The sequence below is a fragment of the Diceros bicornis genome, chromosome 7, assembly GCF_020826845.1.
Source record: "Diceros bicornis minor isolate mBicDic1 chromosome 7, mDicBic1.mat.cur, whole genome shotgun sequence".
In the NCBI taxonomy this organism is placed as follows: domain Eukaryota; kingdom Metazoa; phylum Chordata; class Mammalia; order Perissodactyla; family Rhinocerotidae; genus Diceros; species Diceros bicornis.
The window spans coordinates 43,891,940-43,906,858 of NC_080746.1; the positions used below are offsets into that span (position 1 = coordinate 43,891,940).

At 34.3% G+C, this 14,919-nt stretch overlaps 1 protein-coding gene across 2 annotated transcripts in view; it reads left to right on the forward strand.

Moving 5' to 3' along the window:
* The window catches only part of NOX4 (NADPH oxidase 4), a 140,004-nt gene extending 126,017 nt beyond the window's left edge, over nt 1-13,987 (forward strand). For both annotated transcript variants that reach the window (XM_058545435.1, XM_058545436.1), the window contains 3 exons: nt 1,486-1,554; nt 2,953-3,053; nt 12,675-13,987. In XM_058545435.1, the coding sequence (XP_058401418.1) occupies nt 1,486-1,554; nt 2,953-3,053; nt 12,675-12,795 (291 nt within the window). In that variant the 3' untranslated portion in view covers nt 12,796-13,987. The remainder of the gene's footprint in view (nt 1-1,485; nt 1,555-2,952; nt 3,054-12,674) is intronic.
* Nucleotides 13,988-14,919: the final 932 nt, after the last annotated feature.

Consider the following 14,919-nt stretch of genomic DNA (forward strand, 5'->3'; position numbering starts at 1 on the left):
CACCCCCTGTTTGCAAAATGACTTCTTCTGCATTCCTAAAACTTCTACTTTGAGTCCCAATATATCTATTTTAAAAAAATCATTACTTTCACATTATATAGAAACAATACTTGAAATCAATTGATCCTTTTGCTGCAACAAGGTCCAGCAAAGTCTTACCATCTCAAGCAGACCCACTGTGCCTATCCATGCTCAGGGAATAGTTTGACTATTGAAGAAGTGCTGGTCTCTTCTAAGCCTTTCCTCAGGATCCACACATCAGACACTCATCTCTATTCTCCAAAGAGCACACCATGGCTGCTGTGTTCCTTTCTTTCTCTTCTCTACTTTTGATGCCTTTTCCTTGTCTTTCAGCTTCTCTTTATTTCAGAGTGGCAAAAGGAGGCCTTAAGAAGAAGAATATTTTTAAAAATGTAGATTTAAGAAGTCAAAGATTCAGTCTGAGCATGGCCAATCATTAGTAGATTCATTTTTATCTTCTGGAAAAAGGAAACATACGAGGACAACAAAAACCTTTTTATCCTCTTTGTTGAATTTATTTTCCCTCAGATGATATTTTTTTCAGTTAGTTTATTTTTCAAGATATTGGAATGTTCGAGATTTTTTTGCAGACTGTTTTATTTTGGCAAATGTATTTCCTGCCTTATACATTTTTTTTAATTTATTTAAGAAGAGATCCTCAGAACTCCATTCCTTTTTTTTGTTTATTTTTATTTTTTTAAAGAAAGATTGGCCGTGCATTAACATCTGTTGCCAATCTTCCTCTTTTTTCTCCCCAAAGCCCCAGTACATAGTTGTAGAGTTGTAGCTCTTCTATATGGATGCTGCCTCAGCATGGCTTGATGAGCAGTGAGTATGTCCACGCCCAGGATCCGAACCGGCAAACCCTGGGCTGCCGAAGCAGAAGGCACAAATTCAACCACTACACCACCCGGCCAGCCCCCTGCCTCATGTTTTTATACAAAGGAAACCAGTGCTGAGGAGGAGGAAGGCAGGAACAGGAATAGTGCCTTTTGTTTGTTTGTTTTTGTTTTGTTTTTTGTGATTTCTAGCATGCATATTGTATATCACTATTGACTTTCTTTTTAGAAAATCATGTTCTTTATGAGTGAACTCTTAGGTAAAATTTAGGGACTTTTGGAGAATAAAATAATGAATATGTGAGAAGGCTTTAGGGGAATATTAGTGTAGTATTTAGAATGCTAGATTTTGATCTATAAAGATGAAAGACAATTATTCCCTTCCACCGCCACTATCATACCTGATTATAATGGTAAGTGACAGGTTGTTAATGCTAGAATCTGCCATGTATATGGCACATATATGTGTGTGTTTGTGTATATATATATATACATTTACTTGTAGATGTTGACTGTGATTAGACAAGATACATCTTAACAAATTCTAGAATCATATGTTAGAAGAGGAGAAAGTCTGAGTGTACAGAAAGAATTTTAATGTCTATTTACTTTTATGTCCTCTCAGTTTTGGCAAGAGAACAGACCTGACTATATCAACATCCAGTTGTACCTCAGTCAAACAGATGGGATACAGGTATGTGGTTGGATGTTATTGTAAATTTAACAAGCCTCTTGATGATAGAAGATTTACTGTAGGGGCTGTGCTGGAAGAAAATTTCTGCAGGTGGTTTGAAGAGCAGTTTCCCAGAGGAAGACCTCTTTTGGAACGTGTCCAGAAAACTCATTGTCCTTGAAGTCAACCGTATTATGCCTTTCATTTGTCCTCCTCACAGCGAGCTGGAGCGGACCTTCTGAGTTCATCTCTCTCCTCTTCACTGTCGCCTCAAGTGCTTTACCTCTAGAGATCAGGCCATAAGTAAACAGTCCTGTGGTTGTGTTCATGGAGGGGAGGTTTTATGAGGAGAGAGAAGATAAGGTCATACACAGTTAAGCTTATTTCCCTTCAAAGGAAACTGAAAAAAAATAGTCATAGCCATCACTCATTATTTACTTACTGTGTTAGACACTGGGATAGACGCTGAACAGATTTGGGAGGTAGATGCTGTTGCTATCCTCATATTATAGATGAAGAAACTGATGTTTACAGACAAGATTGAAGAGCTGTATAGGTATATAAATCTGGGCATGAATGCTTTCACAAGTTTTATTTTAGCATTTTCCATCATACATTTTCTATCATACTTTGAATACAAAAAATGAATGCTGGTGAGTTACTTCAAAACTAATCTAACCCTATTTTTGCTAGTTGGAGTTTTTACCCTACTTGGTATGTAAAAAATATTTCATTTTACTGCTCTCATGAAGCAAGTCAATATCATTATTCCTCATGGTATTACTGTAATTAAGGTACGGAGCATAAATTACATTTCGTTCTCAGTTTGTCTGCCTGGGACTCAGGCACTTTCCCCTTTTTTCTCCCTTCACTCTGACTCTTTGCTGCCAATTCAGATCTAATATTCTGTTCATTGCAAACACTAGTCCATTAGAAGTTATTTGTTGGTAGACCCAAGATTTGGAGCTCTTCTGTTATAGTCTGTCTTGTCTAGGATAATTTTCTCAAATTTGTTATCATAATTTGTGGTATTTTACTCATATAATGAGCCAAAATATGACAACTGTATTTGCAGTGCGAAAACACTTCAATAAAGTTTATGTGCGGCATCCTTTCTTGAGAGTAGGCAATTAGAATGCATTCTTTGAAGTTGTTTAAAAATGAAGCAACTCACTGCAGTCTGGGAAAATCAGCCATTTGTAATAACGACATTCAAGAAGGTAATGGATTTTAAAGGAAAAGAGGAAGGAAATGATGCTTCTAAATGACCGTACTTAATAGGTTGCCATTCTATACTTATATTCTTTATATCACAGCAATTTGGTAGGAAGCCACAGCACCAGCAGAAATGACGTTAGAGAAATGAGGTATTTGTCCAACTTTGTGTCATATGAAATATAAGTGCTTTCTTTTTGGCAGAAGATAATTGGAGAAAAATATCAAGCACTGAATTCAAGGCTTTTTATTGGACGTCCTCGGTGGAAACTTCTGTTTGATGAAATAGCAAAATGTAACCGAGGGTAAGTACTATTTCTCAGAAAATTTGACATGTGGTTAATGATCAAATTAAAATATTCCCAAGTCATTACATGAAGTTTTTAAAGATGAATTAGTAATGGGTTTACAAATTACAAAGTCACTTAAACACTCAATTATCACTCTCAAAGGAGGAAGCAAAGCGGGGACCACCTCACATATCTGTAGTGCCAAATAGTTAAAATTTGGCTTAGAAAGTCTATAAAGTATTTATGAACTAGATTCTACTACCTACTTTTAAATTTGCATAGACCCATATTAAAATGGGTATTCATTCCTCCACATTCCAGTGTATATATCAGGTGATCATTGGAAAATTTTTTCAAAATCATGTTGCCAAACAAGGGAGCTCTACAAATAGTTCTGCTAATGACGGCACTTAAAAAAATCATATTTTTTAACCTTTTTACCAGAATGAATACATTTTTAAAAACTCTTAGTTGTAATATGCAGTCTCTAAGCAGGAATATTTCCAAACATAATTTTTTTTTTTTTGGAAGCTATGTGATCATGCGTTGCTTAACGATGAGGATACGTTCTGAGAAATGCATCGTTAGGCAATGTTCACTGTGTGACCACCATGGAGTGTACTTACACAAACCTAGATGGTATAGCCTACTACATGCTTAGGCTATATGGTACTAATCTTACGGAACCAATGTCATATGTGTTGTCGTTCATTGAAATGTTCTTATGTGGGGCACGACTATAATTCTATGAAGAACCTTAGCATTATGGACTATGTGTCTATGATCTGAAGAGATTGAAGGAAAGCATTCATTTTAGGGCACAGACTGGCCAGTCCATTTGTCTTCTGTCAACTTATACAAGAATTCTAAAAGCATTTTGAAAACCATATACCCACCCACACATTTTAAAGTTGGCATCGGAATAGTTACATCATAAGTTTCAGTAGTTGCAAAGGCTATAATTTCTAGCGTATTTCAGATGTTGACATATTAAAATTAATATAACTCTTTTAAACATATCTGATGGAATCTAAATATCATAGTTTCTTGGTACCAACCTCCTATAATGTAAAGATACACAAACAAGTTTTCATTAGCAGTTGGAAATTTTACGTCATTCTTTTTCCTACTTGAACTTGTGTTTCTATCCTATTTAACCTGCTGAATTTTATCAAAATTCAGTATATTTTTACATTTGCATACTTCTGTTGCTAAGCTAAACATCCTTTTGGAACAAGAATGTACATAAATTGAAGATTTAATTTTTAAAATTTCCTGTGATATTCCTGTCCCATCTTTTTCCAATATCATGCATCTTCGATGGGATAATCTTATTATACTCACCTGGGTCTTGCTGTGCACCACAAACATTTCCTCTTTCATGGCATTCCGCTGACCTCTGACAAGCGTTCTTTTATTAGTTTTCATAGTATAGTGCTGAAATTTGATAGCTTTTTTTTTTTGCTCAATTCTGACACCAAACTCCAAAACAGTGTAGGATCATTTACAAGAAATTAGATTGGGATTATTGGTTTCTCTTGTTAGTTCTTAAGAATTCTCATTTGTTATACTGTTCATGATTTAGAGGAATTTTTCCTGTTTATTTGAGTAGTTGGTCATTTTTTTAAACAACAAAGCTGGTTTAAGAAGAGCAAATGTGCGCCATCTACTGTTGACATTTTGTACAACACTTTCGCATTGCGTGTTTGCTCTGGGCAGACATCTAAAATGCGTTATTTTAAGAGGATTTTTATGTAGCATACTTAGGAAAAGAGTGGATCAACATTTTAAGGGTTCATTAACCAGAAAAAAATAGTGGATATTTAGGTTACCTCTAGTCCTTTACTCTTACAAACAGTGCTGTAGTAATTATCTTTGCACTTTCTCATGCTCTTGTGAGGGTATTGCAATAGGTTGGAAATGGAATTGCTGGCTCAAAGGGTGTGCATATTTAGATACAGTCCTACCAAAACTGAAAGGCTAAATCAATTTATACTCGATTTACTGTGCATGTGTATATGAGAGTGGTTCCTTCCTTGCGTGGTTTTTTTAAATTCAGAAAATGAATTTTATGATGGTATTACATGATCAAGGAAAGTGAGAGAGCTTTTTAAGTCACCCTGCTTTCGTCATTATTTTAGAAATGAAGAAGCTAGGACCCCAAAAGATAATGATTTGTATAAAACTATGGTTAATGAGTCAGAATTCACACATGAACCTATGTCTTCTAATTATAAAGTTCAATGTGCTTTACAGTAGAGGATTGTCACACATAGAATGAGTGGCAATCTTATTTTACCATGTCCTTCTTGGGGACAGTGAGGTGTTGCAAGAAATTGTCATGGTTACTATGTATGTTGCAGCAGAATGTTAACTCTAATGTACTAAAAGCATCAATAGCTAATTTTTCAAAAACATAAAGAGATATTCTAAATCTTACTCTATAAGCAATTCCGTATTTAATAACATATCAGAAAATTATTTATTACGCCTAAGCAAAATCCAGTTTCCTGTTATTTATAATAAAAATGTGTATCATACCTTAATCTAGTTGAATTTACTCATTATGCAAAGGGAGCAATAAAGAATTAACTGTATGCGGACTTTGGAGCGGAGAAGGACTACTCTGGGGTTGGGTGTAACATCTGAGACCGTATCTGTATTTTGCTGCCTCATGAAGTTTTAAAAGCAATACAGATGAATAACACCTAGGTTTGGTCTCTCGCATTTGCTCCTGTGTCCCCATGTCAAGTCATTCACTGCAATACAAGGAGTGAATAATATCTCAAAAGTGAACAACCTCTCATCATATGAGATCCCACACTTACAAATCTGCGTGGAAAAATGAGTATTGGTATAATAGGAAAATACGCACAAATATACTGAACATTTATGGAACTGGTTCCCAACATCTGCCCCAAACAATGTTTTCTGCTTAGCATTTAAGTCTATCTCTACCCAGCTCAACAAAGTTTTTGTAGATAAATCTCTACATGATTGTTGGGTTGTAGCAACCTAATGCAAATTTAGTGCAAATGGATTGCAAAGATTAATTGTAAATCTTGAAAAAGTTATAGGATTTCATTAAGTTAGTGAAAGTGACATTGGGGAACTCCTCAAATTACACAAAGATCTCTTAGAGTTAGCCAACAATTGAAAAACAAAATGTAAAAAAAATAATAATAATGATATATGGGTGCTTTAAAAGTAATGATTTCATTATGAAGTATTTAAGAGAAGCCTTTAGGAAATCTGCAAAATTTGAACAACTATCTCTATAATTGCCTTATGAAAGCCAAGAAAGAAAATAATGGTATCCTATTGTCATAATGCAGTGTTGACAGAGAATGTATACAAACAGACAAAATGACTCATTATCTTTTCATTTTAATGAAAACCACACTATTTTTTTGGGTGGTATAAGTTCAGTAGTTCGATTTTATTCAATTTAAGTAATCCATTGTGTCTAGCTCTGATTTTAATAATCTAAGTTTTGTTAAGTATAAGATAATTTATTTTCATACTTATTATTTTCTTCCTTCTGCTCATTTTGGGTTTAATTAGCTTTTATTTTACTAGTTTCTCAAGGTGGAACCTTAGGTCATTGATGTCAGAACTTTGCTCTTTTCTACTAAAAGTGTTTAATACTATAAATTTCCCTCTAAATACCTCTTTAGCTATATCCCACAAATTTTGATGTTTTGTTTTCATTTTTATATAGTTCAAAATGTTTTTTAATTTTCCAGGTGATTTCTTCTTTGACCCATTGGTTATTTAGAAATATGTTGTTTAATTTCCAGTATGTGGGGATTTTACAGATATCTTTTTGTTCTCGATGTCTAGTTCTATTGGGTTTTGTTAAGACAAAATACTCCTTGTGATTTCAGTCCTTTAAAATTAATCAGGACCTGTTTTATTGCCCAGAACATGGTCTGTCTTGATGAATGTTCCACGTACACTCAAAAAGAATTTCTATTCCATTGTTTTTGGGTACAGCACTCTATAAAAATCAATTAGTTCCAGTTGGTTGATGGTGGTATTCAAGTCTTCAATACACGAACCGATTTTCTGTCTACTTGTTCTATCAGTTGGTGAGAGAAGAGTGTTGAAATGATCAACCATAATTCTAGATTTATCTGTCTTTATAGTTCTATCAGGTTTAGTTTCATGTATATTGGAGATTTTTAGTTGTAGGGTTTAGTTCTATTATTTAAACTATTTACATTTTATTATTACATTTTATTCATTACAAAATATATTTTATTGTTACATGAATTAGAAAATATTGGTTTTTTCCAACTTTATTGAGATATAATTGACATATAATATTGTGTAAGTTTAATGTGAGCAATGTAATGATATGATTTATGTATATATTGCAAAATGACTTTCACAATACGATTAGTTAACAAATTTATCACCTCACATAATTACAATTTGTGTGTGTGTGTGATGAGAACTTTTAAGATCTACTCTCTTAGCAAATTTCAAATATACAATACAGTATTGTTAACTATAGTCACCATGCTGTACATTACATCCCAGAACTTATTCTTTTAACTAGAATTTTGCAACCATTGGTCAACCTTCATCCATTCCCTACCTCCCCACCACGCATCTATTCTCTGTTTCTATAAGTCTGGTTTTTTAGATTCCACATGTAAGTGAGATCATACAGTATTTGTCTTTCTCTGTCTGATTTATTTCACTTAGCATAATGCCCTCAAGGTTCATCCATGGTGCCGCAAATGGCAGGATTTCTCTCTTTTTTATGGCTGAATGGTATTTCAGCGTGTGTGTGTGTGTGTGTGTGTGTGTGTGTCACATCCACACATTCATTATCCATTCATTTTCTTTATCCATTCATCTATTGACGGACACTAAGGTTGTTTTCATGTCTTGACTATTCTAAATAATGCTGGCAATGAACATGGGAGTGCAGATATCTCTTCAAGATAGTGATTCATTTCCTTTGAATATAAACCCAGAGGAGGGATTGCTGGATCATATGGTAGTTCTATTTTTAATTTTTTGAGGAACCTCCATACTGTTTTCCATAGTGACTGTACCAATTTACATTCCCACCAATAGTGTACATGGGTTCCCTTTCTTCCACGTCATCGCCAGCACTTAAATCTCTTGTCTTTTTGATGACAGCCATTCTGACAGGTATGAGGTAATATCTCAATGTGGTTTTGATTTGCATTTCCCTGATGATTAGTGATATTGAGCACCTTTTTATGTACCTGTTGACCGTTTGAATGTCTTTTTTGGAAAAATATCTATTCAGATCCTTTGCTCATTTTTTTAATTGGATTTTTTTTTATTTTTATTTTTTTGCTGTTGAGTTGTATGAGTTCTTTATATATTTTGGCTATTAACTCCTTATCAGATATGTAGTTTGCAAATATTTTCTCCCATTCTTTAGATTGCTTTTTCATTTTGCTGATTCTTTCTTTTGCTATGCAGAAGTTTTTTAATTTGATGTAGTCTCTATGTTTACTTCTAGAAGTTTGATGGTTTCAAATCTTACAGTTAAGTCTTTAATTCTTTCTGAGTTTATTTTTGTGAGTGGTGTAAGCTAGGGGTCTAGTTTCATTGTTTTGCTTGTGAATATCCAGTTTTCCCAGCAGCATTTATTGAAGAGGCTATCTTTCCCTCATTGAGTATTCTTGGCACCCTTTGGTTGGGTTTAAATCCAGCAGTTTACTACTGCTATTTATCTCACTCTTTTTTTTTTTCTTTTCTTTATTTACCTTCTTTTGGGTTGAGTATTTTTTTATGATTGCATTTTTTCCTCCTGTGTTGGCATATTAGCCATATCCCTCTGTTTGTTTTTTAGTTCGCTTTTAGTGATTTCTTTAAGGCATTGGTTCCCAAACTGCATTCCTTGGATCAGCATCACCTGGGAACTTGTTAGAAAAGGAAATTTGTGAGTCCTACTCAAGATCTGCTGAATCAGAAGCTCTAGGGATGGGGCCCAGCTATCTGTGGTCTGTGGTCCCTGAGGTGATTCTGGTGAGGCTGAAATCAGAGAAACATTGTTCTAGGTTTACGGTGTATATCATTAGCTTATCAAAGTATACTTCACATAGTATTATACCACTCCATGTACTTCCATTCCCTCTGCATCTCTTTGGCTGTTGTTCTTATTCATCTTTCTTCTACATATGCTATAAACCTCATAATGCATTGTTATTACCTTTGTTTTAAACACCAATTATGTTTTAAAGAGATTAAAAATTAGACAAAATATACATTATAATTATTCACAGGTTTACCATTTTGGTGGTCTTCATTCCTTTGGGTAGATTCAAATTTCCATCTGATTTCATTCTCCTTCCTGAAGAATTTTCTTTAATATACCTTATAGTGCTTGTTTGCTGGCGATGAATTCTCTCACCTTTTGTTTGGAAAGTTTATATTCCGTCTTCATTTTTGAAAGTTATTTTTGTTTAGTATAGAATTTGCTTGGTATAGAATAGTTGACATTTTCTTTTGTCTTTCAGCACTTTGAAGATGTCACTTCACTGCCCTCTGACTTGCAAAGTTGTGACGAGAAGTCCATCTTTCATTTTCTGTTTATTATTTGTAATGTGTCTTTTTTCCCCCTCTGGCTGCTTTTATGTTTTTCTCTTTGTGTCTCTCTGGTTTTCAGAGTTTGATTATAAGTTGCCTTATATGGTTTTCTTTGTGTGTATTCTTCTTGGGGTTCAATAGATCCTCAGATCTATGTATTTGTTTTCATCAAATTTGTAAAAATTTTGACAGTTATTTGTTCAAATGTTTTTTCTCTTTCCCTTCTGTCTTCTTTCTTGTTGGGATTATGATTACATGTATGTTAAAGTAGTTAATGTTGTCCCACAGGTCCTTGAGACTTTGTTCATTTTAGTTTTTGTTCTGTGTGCTTCCATTTGGATAGATTCTAGTGTTATGTCCTCAAGTTTACTTATCTTTTCTTCTGTAGTGCCTATTCTTCTGTTAACCCAACAGTATGTTTACCATTTTAAATACTGCATTTAATCTCTAGAATTTCCATTTATGCCTTTAAAAAATCTTCTATTTCTCTTCTCATCATGTTGATGCTTATCTTTGAACATATGAAGCATGTTTCTCATCACTGTTTCAATGACTGTGCCTGATAATTTCATCATTTCTGTCATTCTGGGCCTGTTTCTGTTGACTGATCTTTCTCCTTGTATTAGTTTGTTAGGACTTCCATAACAAAATGCCACAGACTGGGTGGATTAAACAACCGAAATTTATTTTCTCACGGTTCTGGAAGCTGAAAGTCTAAGATTAAGATGCCAGCAGTGTTGGTTTCCTCTGAGACTTCCCTCCTTGGCTTGCAGATGACCACCGTCTTGCTGGGTCTTCACATGGTTGGTTTTTTCTCTGTGCGTGTGCACCTCTGGTGTCTCTTTGTGTGTCCAAATTACATCCTCTTATAAGGACACTAGTCAAATTGAAATAGAATCCACTCCAACAGACTCGTTTTTACTTAATCCTGTCTTTAAAGGCCCTATCTCCGAATATAGCCAAATTCTGAGGTCCTGGGGGTTAGAGTTTTAACCTATGAATTTTGGGGGGACGCAATTTAGCCCACAACACTTCTAGTTATAGTTCATAATTTCTTGCTCCATACATTTCTGGTAATTTTTAATTGAATGGTATGCATTTTGAATTTTAGATACTAAATGCCAAATTTAATTTATTTTTTTCAACATTGTTGGACTTGTTTCTGACATGAAGTTTTGTTACTTGGGTTTAGTTTGACCTTTCAAGGCTTGCTTTTAAGCTTTGTTAGTATAGGTCCAGAGCAGCCTTCAGTCTAAGGCTAATTTTACCAACATCATCCCTACCCCTTGCAAACAAGGTGATTCCTTTCCAAGAAGGTATTGCCCGTGTATTATATATGGATCTTTCCATTCTGGCGTGTGGGAATATGATCTATTCAGAATCTTGGGTAAACTCTGAGAATTGTTTGACCTATTGCTCCCTGGTAATTCTTTATCCAGATTCATGTGGTTTCCTCTCACACATGAGAAGAGTAGTTCTCAGCCAAGGACTTGAGGATACTCCTCCACAGATCTCCAGAGCTTCTTTCTGTGGTCTCTTCCATTACATATTTTGCTCCACAAAGTCTAGCTGCTTTGGCCTTCATGAACTCCATTCTTTGTATCTTCAGCTCAGTGAGACCACCAATCTCTGCATGAATTTGTCTCCTCTGTGCTGCAGCCTGTAGATTTCCTCCAGGCAAAAGCAGAGACAGTTGCTGGACTCACCTTGTTTTTTCTCTTTTCTCAGGGATCACAGTTTTGTGCTGTGCAGTATTGTCCAGTATTTTAAAATATTTCTTTCATATATTATTTGTTTTTTCCTAGTTTTTTTAACGCAAGAGGGTAAATCTAGTCCTCATTACTCTGTTATGGCTACAAGTAAAAATTCTCTTTTCATAGTTCTTTGTTTCATTTTTCAAGGTGAAAAGTTTTAATAAAACCATTTCTTCACTGTTTGTTATAAATTTTTGGTACACATTTAAATGGATTCACTGTCTTTTTTTTTAGCACCAGTTATTCTCACATAAGGAGTACATGCTGTATTTGTCCAAGATATATGAATTGTTAATCATTTTGATATCCTAGGAAGAATTCAATGCAAATCTACAAACTTTGGGAGAAGATCAATGTGAAATACTAGTCATTTCCTGGGATTTATTTAGTCTATTTGTTAGGGATATGTATAATTTATCTACTAAAATTTTATGTTATCAAATAATAAAACCTGCTTGGAATTTGTTACAATTATTGCAGTGCATAAATAAAAAAGAAAATGTATTCATATTAATATGCTTTTTGTTTTAATGTGAATATAAATTAGTCTCTTAAAATTATCCTTTCAAATTGGTAATAGCTTTTCTTTCTCTTATTCATCACTGTCCATGAAAATCCATGGGATCTTTAGAAAATATGTATGTAAAACATCTAATAAAAGAAGAATTGGGGGCGGGCCCAGTGGCATAGTGGTTAAGTTTGCATGCTCCATTTCGGTGGCCTGAGGTTCACAGGTTTGAATCCTGGGATCACTGACACACTGCTTATCAAGCCATGCTGTGGTAGACATCCCACATTACATATGGGGCATGTGGAGGAAGATGGGCACCGATGTTAGCCCAAGGCCAAACTTCCTCAGCAAAAAGAGGAGGATTGGCAACAGATGTTAGCTCAGGGCTAATCTTCCTCACCAAAAAACAAAAAAGAAAGAAAGAAAAATTGGCATGGTCCACTGTGGATGGACATCTATTAATTGCTGCTCTTGATTTGGTTTCTGCCCTCACCAATGGCTTGTAATGAAAAGGCTAAGGCATACTGCTCACTGTTTGCCTGATAATAGGCAAATGTGTGCTCATAGTTACATCCTTTGAATTATCCTGGTTTCTAGTATAAAAATCATGAGGTAAATAAAATATGTTCCTGGTGGTCACTTACGTTTTGGAATAATTGGAAAATTATTTTCAATACGCAAGGCAAGAAATTAACTTTGCCAATACCTTAAACATGCTCATAAGGCATACTTCTTGTCATGTTCTGCCAAATTTTCCACCTGATTTTCCATTTTCTCCCTCTCTTTTCCCAGGAAAACAGTTGGTGTTTTTTGCTGTGGACCCAATTCAATTTCTAAGACTCTTCATAAACTGAGTAACAGAAACAACTCATATGGGACAAGATTTGAATACAATAAAGAATCTTTCAGCTGAAAATCTTTGAGATGAACCAAGACTCTAAAGAAGGAATGAGTGCAATTTATAAGACTTTGAAACTCAGCTGAATCAAACAGCTGTGTCATGCCAAAGAGTAGCAAGGTTTTCTTATTTATGATTATTTAAAATGGAAATGCAGAGAATGTGGCCAGATGACAGGTCACATTACATGTTTAATCTGGAAACCAAAGAGGCCTTGAAGAATATTTGATGTGATGATTCACTTTTCAATGTTCAAATTAAAAGAAAACTATTAGATGCAGACTGTTGATTTTTATGGCAGATTCAAGAACTCCCTAGCGAGGAGCTGCACTTGCTCACTGTGAGGCTGATAGCCTTGGTCCTCTTTAAATTGTTTTTGGTTGAACAAATGCAAGATTGAACAAAATTAAAAATTCATTGAAACTCAGATTACTTTTTCTATGTGAGTATAAATAGAGTAGCTTTGATTTAGAAAAGCCCCAGGCAAATGTATTAGATGTTTGAAAATATAGTACGGGACTCTGTATTGATACGGGTACTTTGTGTCAATATCTAATCTCTCTCACTACTGATGCTAATACCTCTACTTGATGTCTGTAGACTTTATACTGAATGAACCTTGTGCATATGTTGATATAGTATCTATTTTTATATTTTTCTTTCTTCCTTTTTCCTCTGTCTAGGGAAATCTGCCCTCCCTTGGCATGCATTAGACACAATTATTTAATTGGTCCTTTTCATCTCCAATTTATTTAATCTATTACAATTGCATAGTAATGAGGAAAATATCATTACTATAAATTATAAAGGGATATATAGACTGATAGCTTTTTTCCTTTTTCAACATTTTGGCCTCTATTATTTTTATTTACTTTTTTTCCTAGCACAATTTTTCCTAGTTTTTAGCCTCTTAAGGTGATTTGTTTAATTTGCACTTTGAGACCAAAGTGGTCACCGAGATATACATTTTTTCTCTTTTGTCACACTTTGATTTATGCTTGAGACATTGAAAGTGTAGTCATATTCCTGAACAGGAAACCTGTATTTTACTTTCTATACAACAGGAAATATTTCATTAGTTATTCGAATTTAAGTTCAGAATCAAGATTATTATTATCACACTATCTGGTGTTCTGGGTCTTGATAGGGAATTATTGAGTTTAAAGTCACTATTGGGACTATGCTCTGTGATCCTATCAGCTTATGCTCCCTGGCCATTACATTCTTGGCTCAGAGGAAAAATCTACTTTCCTTTTTACAATTTAGTGACTTTGTTTTGTTAGGCATCTATCAATTGCTATCAAATATAACACATTGCTGAAACCAGTGGCATGATTTATCTTGCCTTTGTTAAAATTTTGCATGATGCAACATAACATGATAGACGCTACTGTCATTTTTTGCTCTGATTCACCAGTAGCAATCAAGTACATTAAACCATCTAGCATTGAATGCCCATATACATATTACTTATAGAAATTTCTTTCTCTCCTTGGAATTCTTTCTTCTCTCTTCTGTGGAAGGAAGGTGAGTCAGAAAAAGATGTGGAAAAAGTGCAATGTTCCTACAGATTTAGCTTTGAAGGCATATTCAATAACCAGTACATCTTGGTAACATGTTCTAAATTAAAAAGAATTGTTAAGATACCTTTGTAATAAACGTAACACAAGAACTTGCAAAAAGAAACTTGAGCTAGTACAGGCTTGATGTGCAATACCGACTCTTTACTAACCATAATTTATATGATTATATTAATACATCTAATTTTAGTAAAACAGGTGGAAGATTTTTCAAAAGAAGAAAGATCTTTCCAGATAGGTCTGCCAGTCTAGATCAGCTTCCTTGCCTATTTTAAATTCCAGTTGATGTTCAAATGTTAAGCGTTAAACATAGGTAATTTTTGCTTCTGTAGGTAGGAATGAAATTAGGGCTTCATCATACATGTATAAGAAAGCTTTGTTTTGTTTTGAGGAATTCTTTCTCTGGGGCTAATTCTTGTCATACACATCTTAAAACAGTAATTTTAGTGTCAATAAATGTTAAAATTTCTATTTTTTTATCTAACTCTTCCAGAAATCAAATGAATATTTTTCATTGGTTTCCTTATAAAAAAAATTGAAATGGCATCCTTGAAAGCTC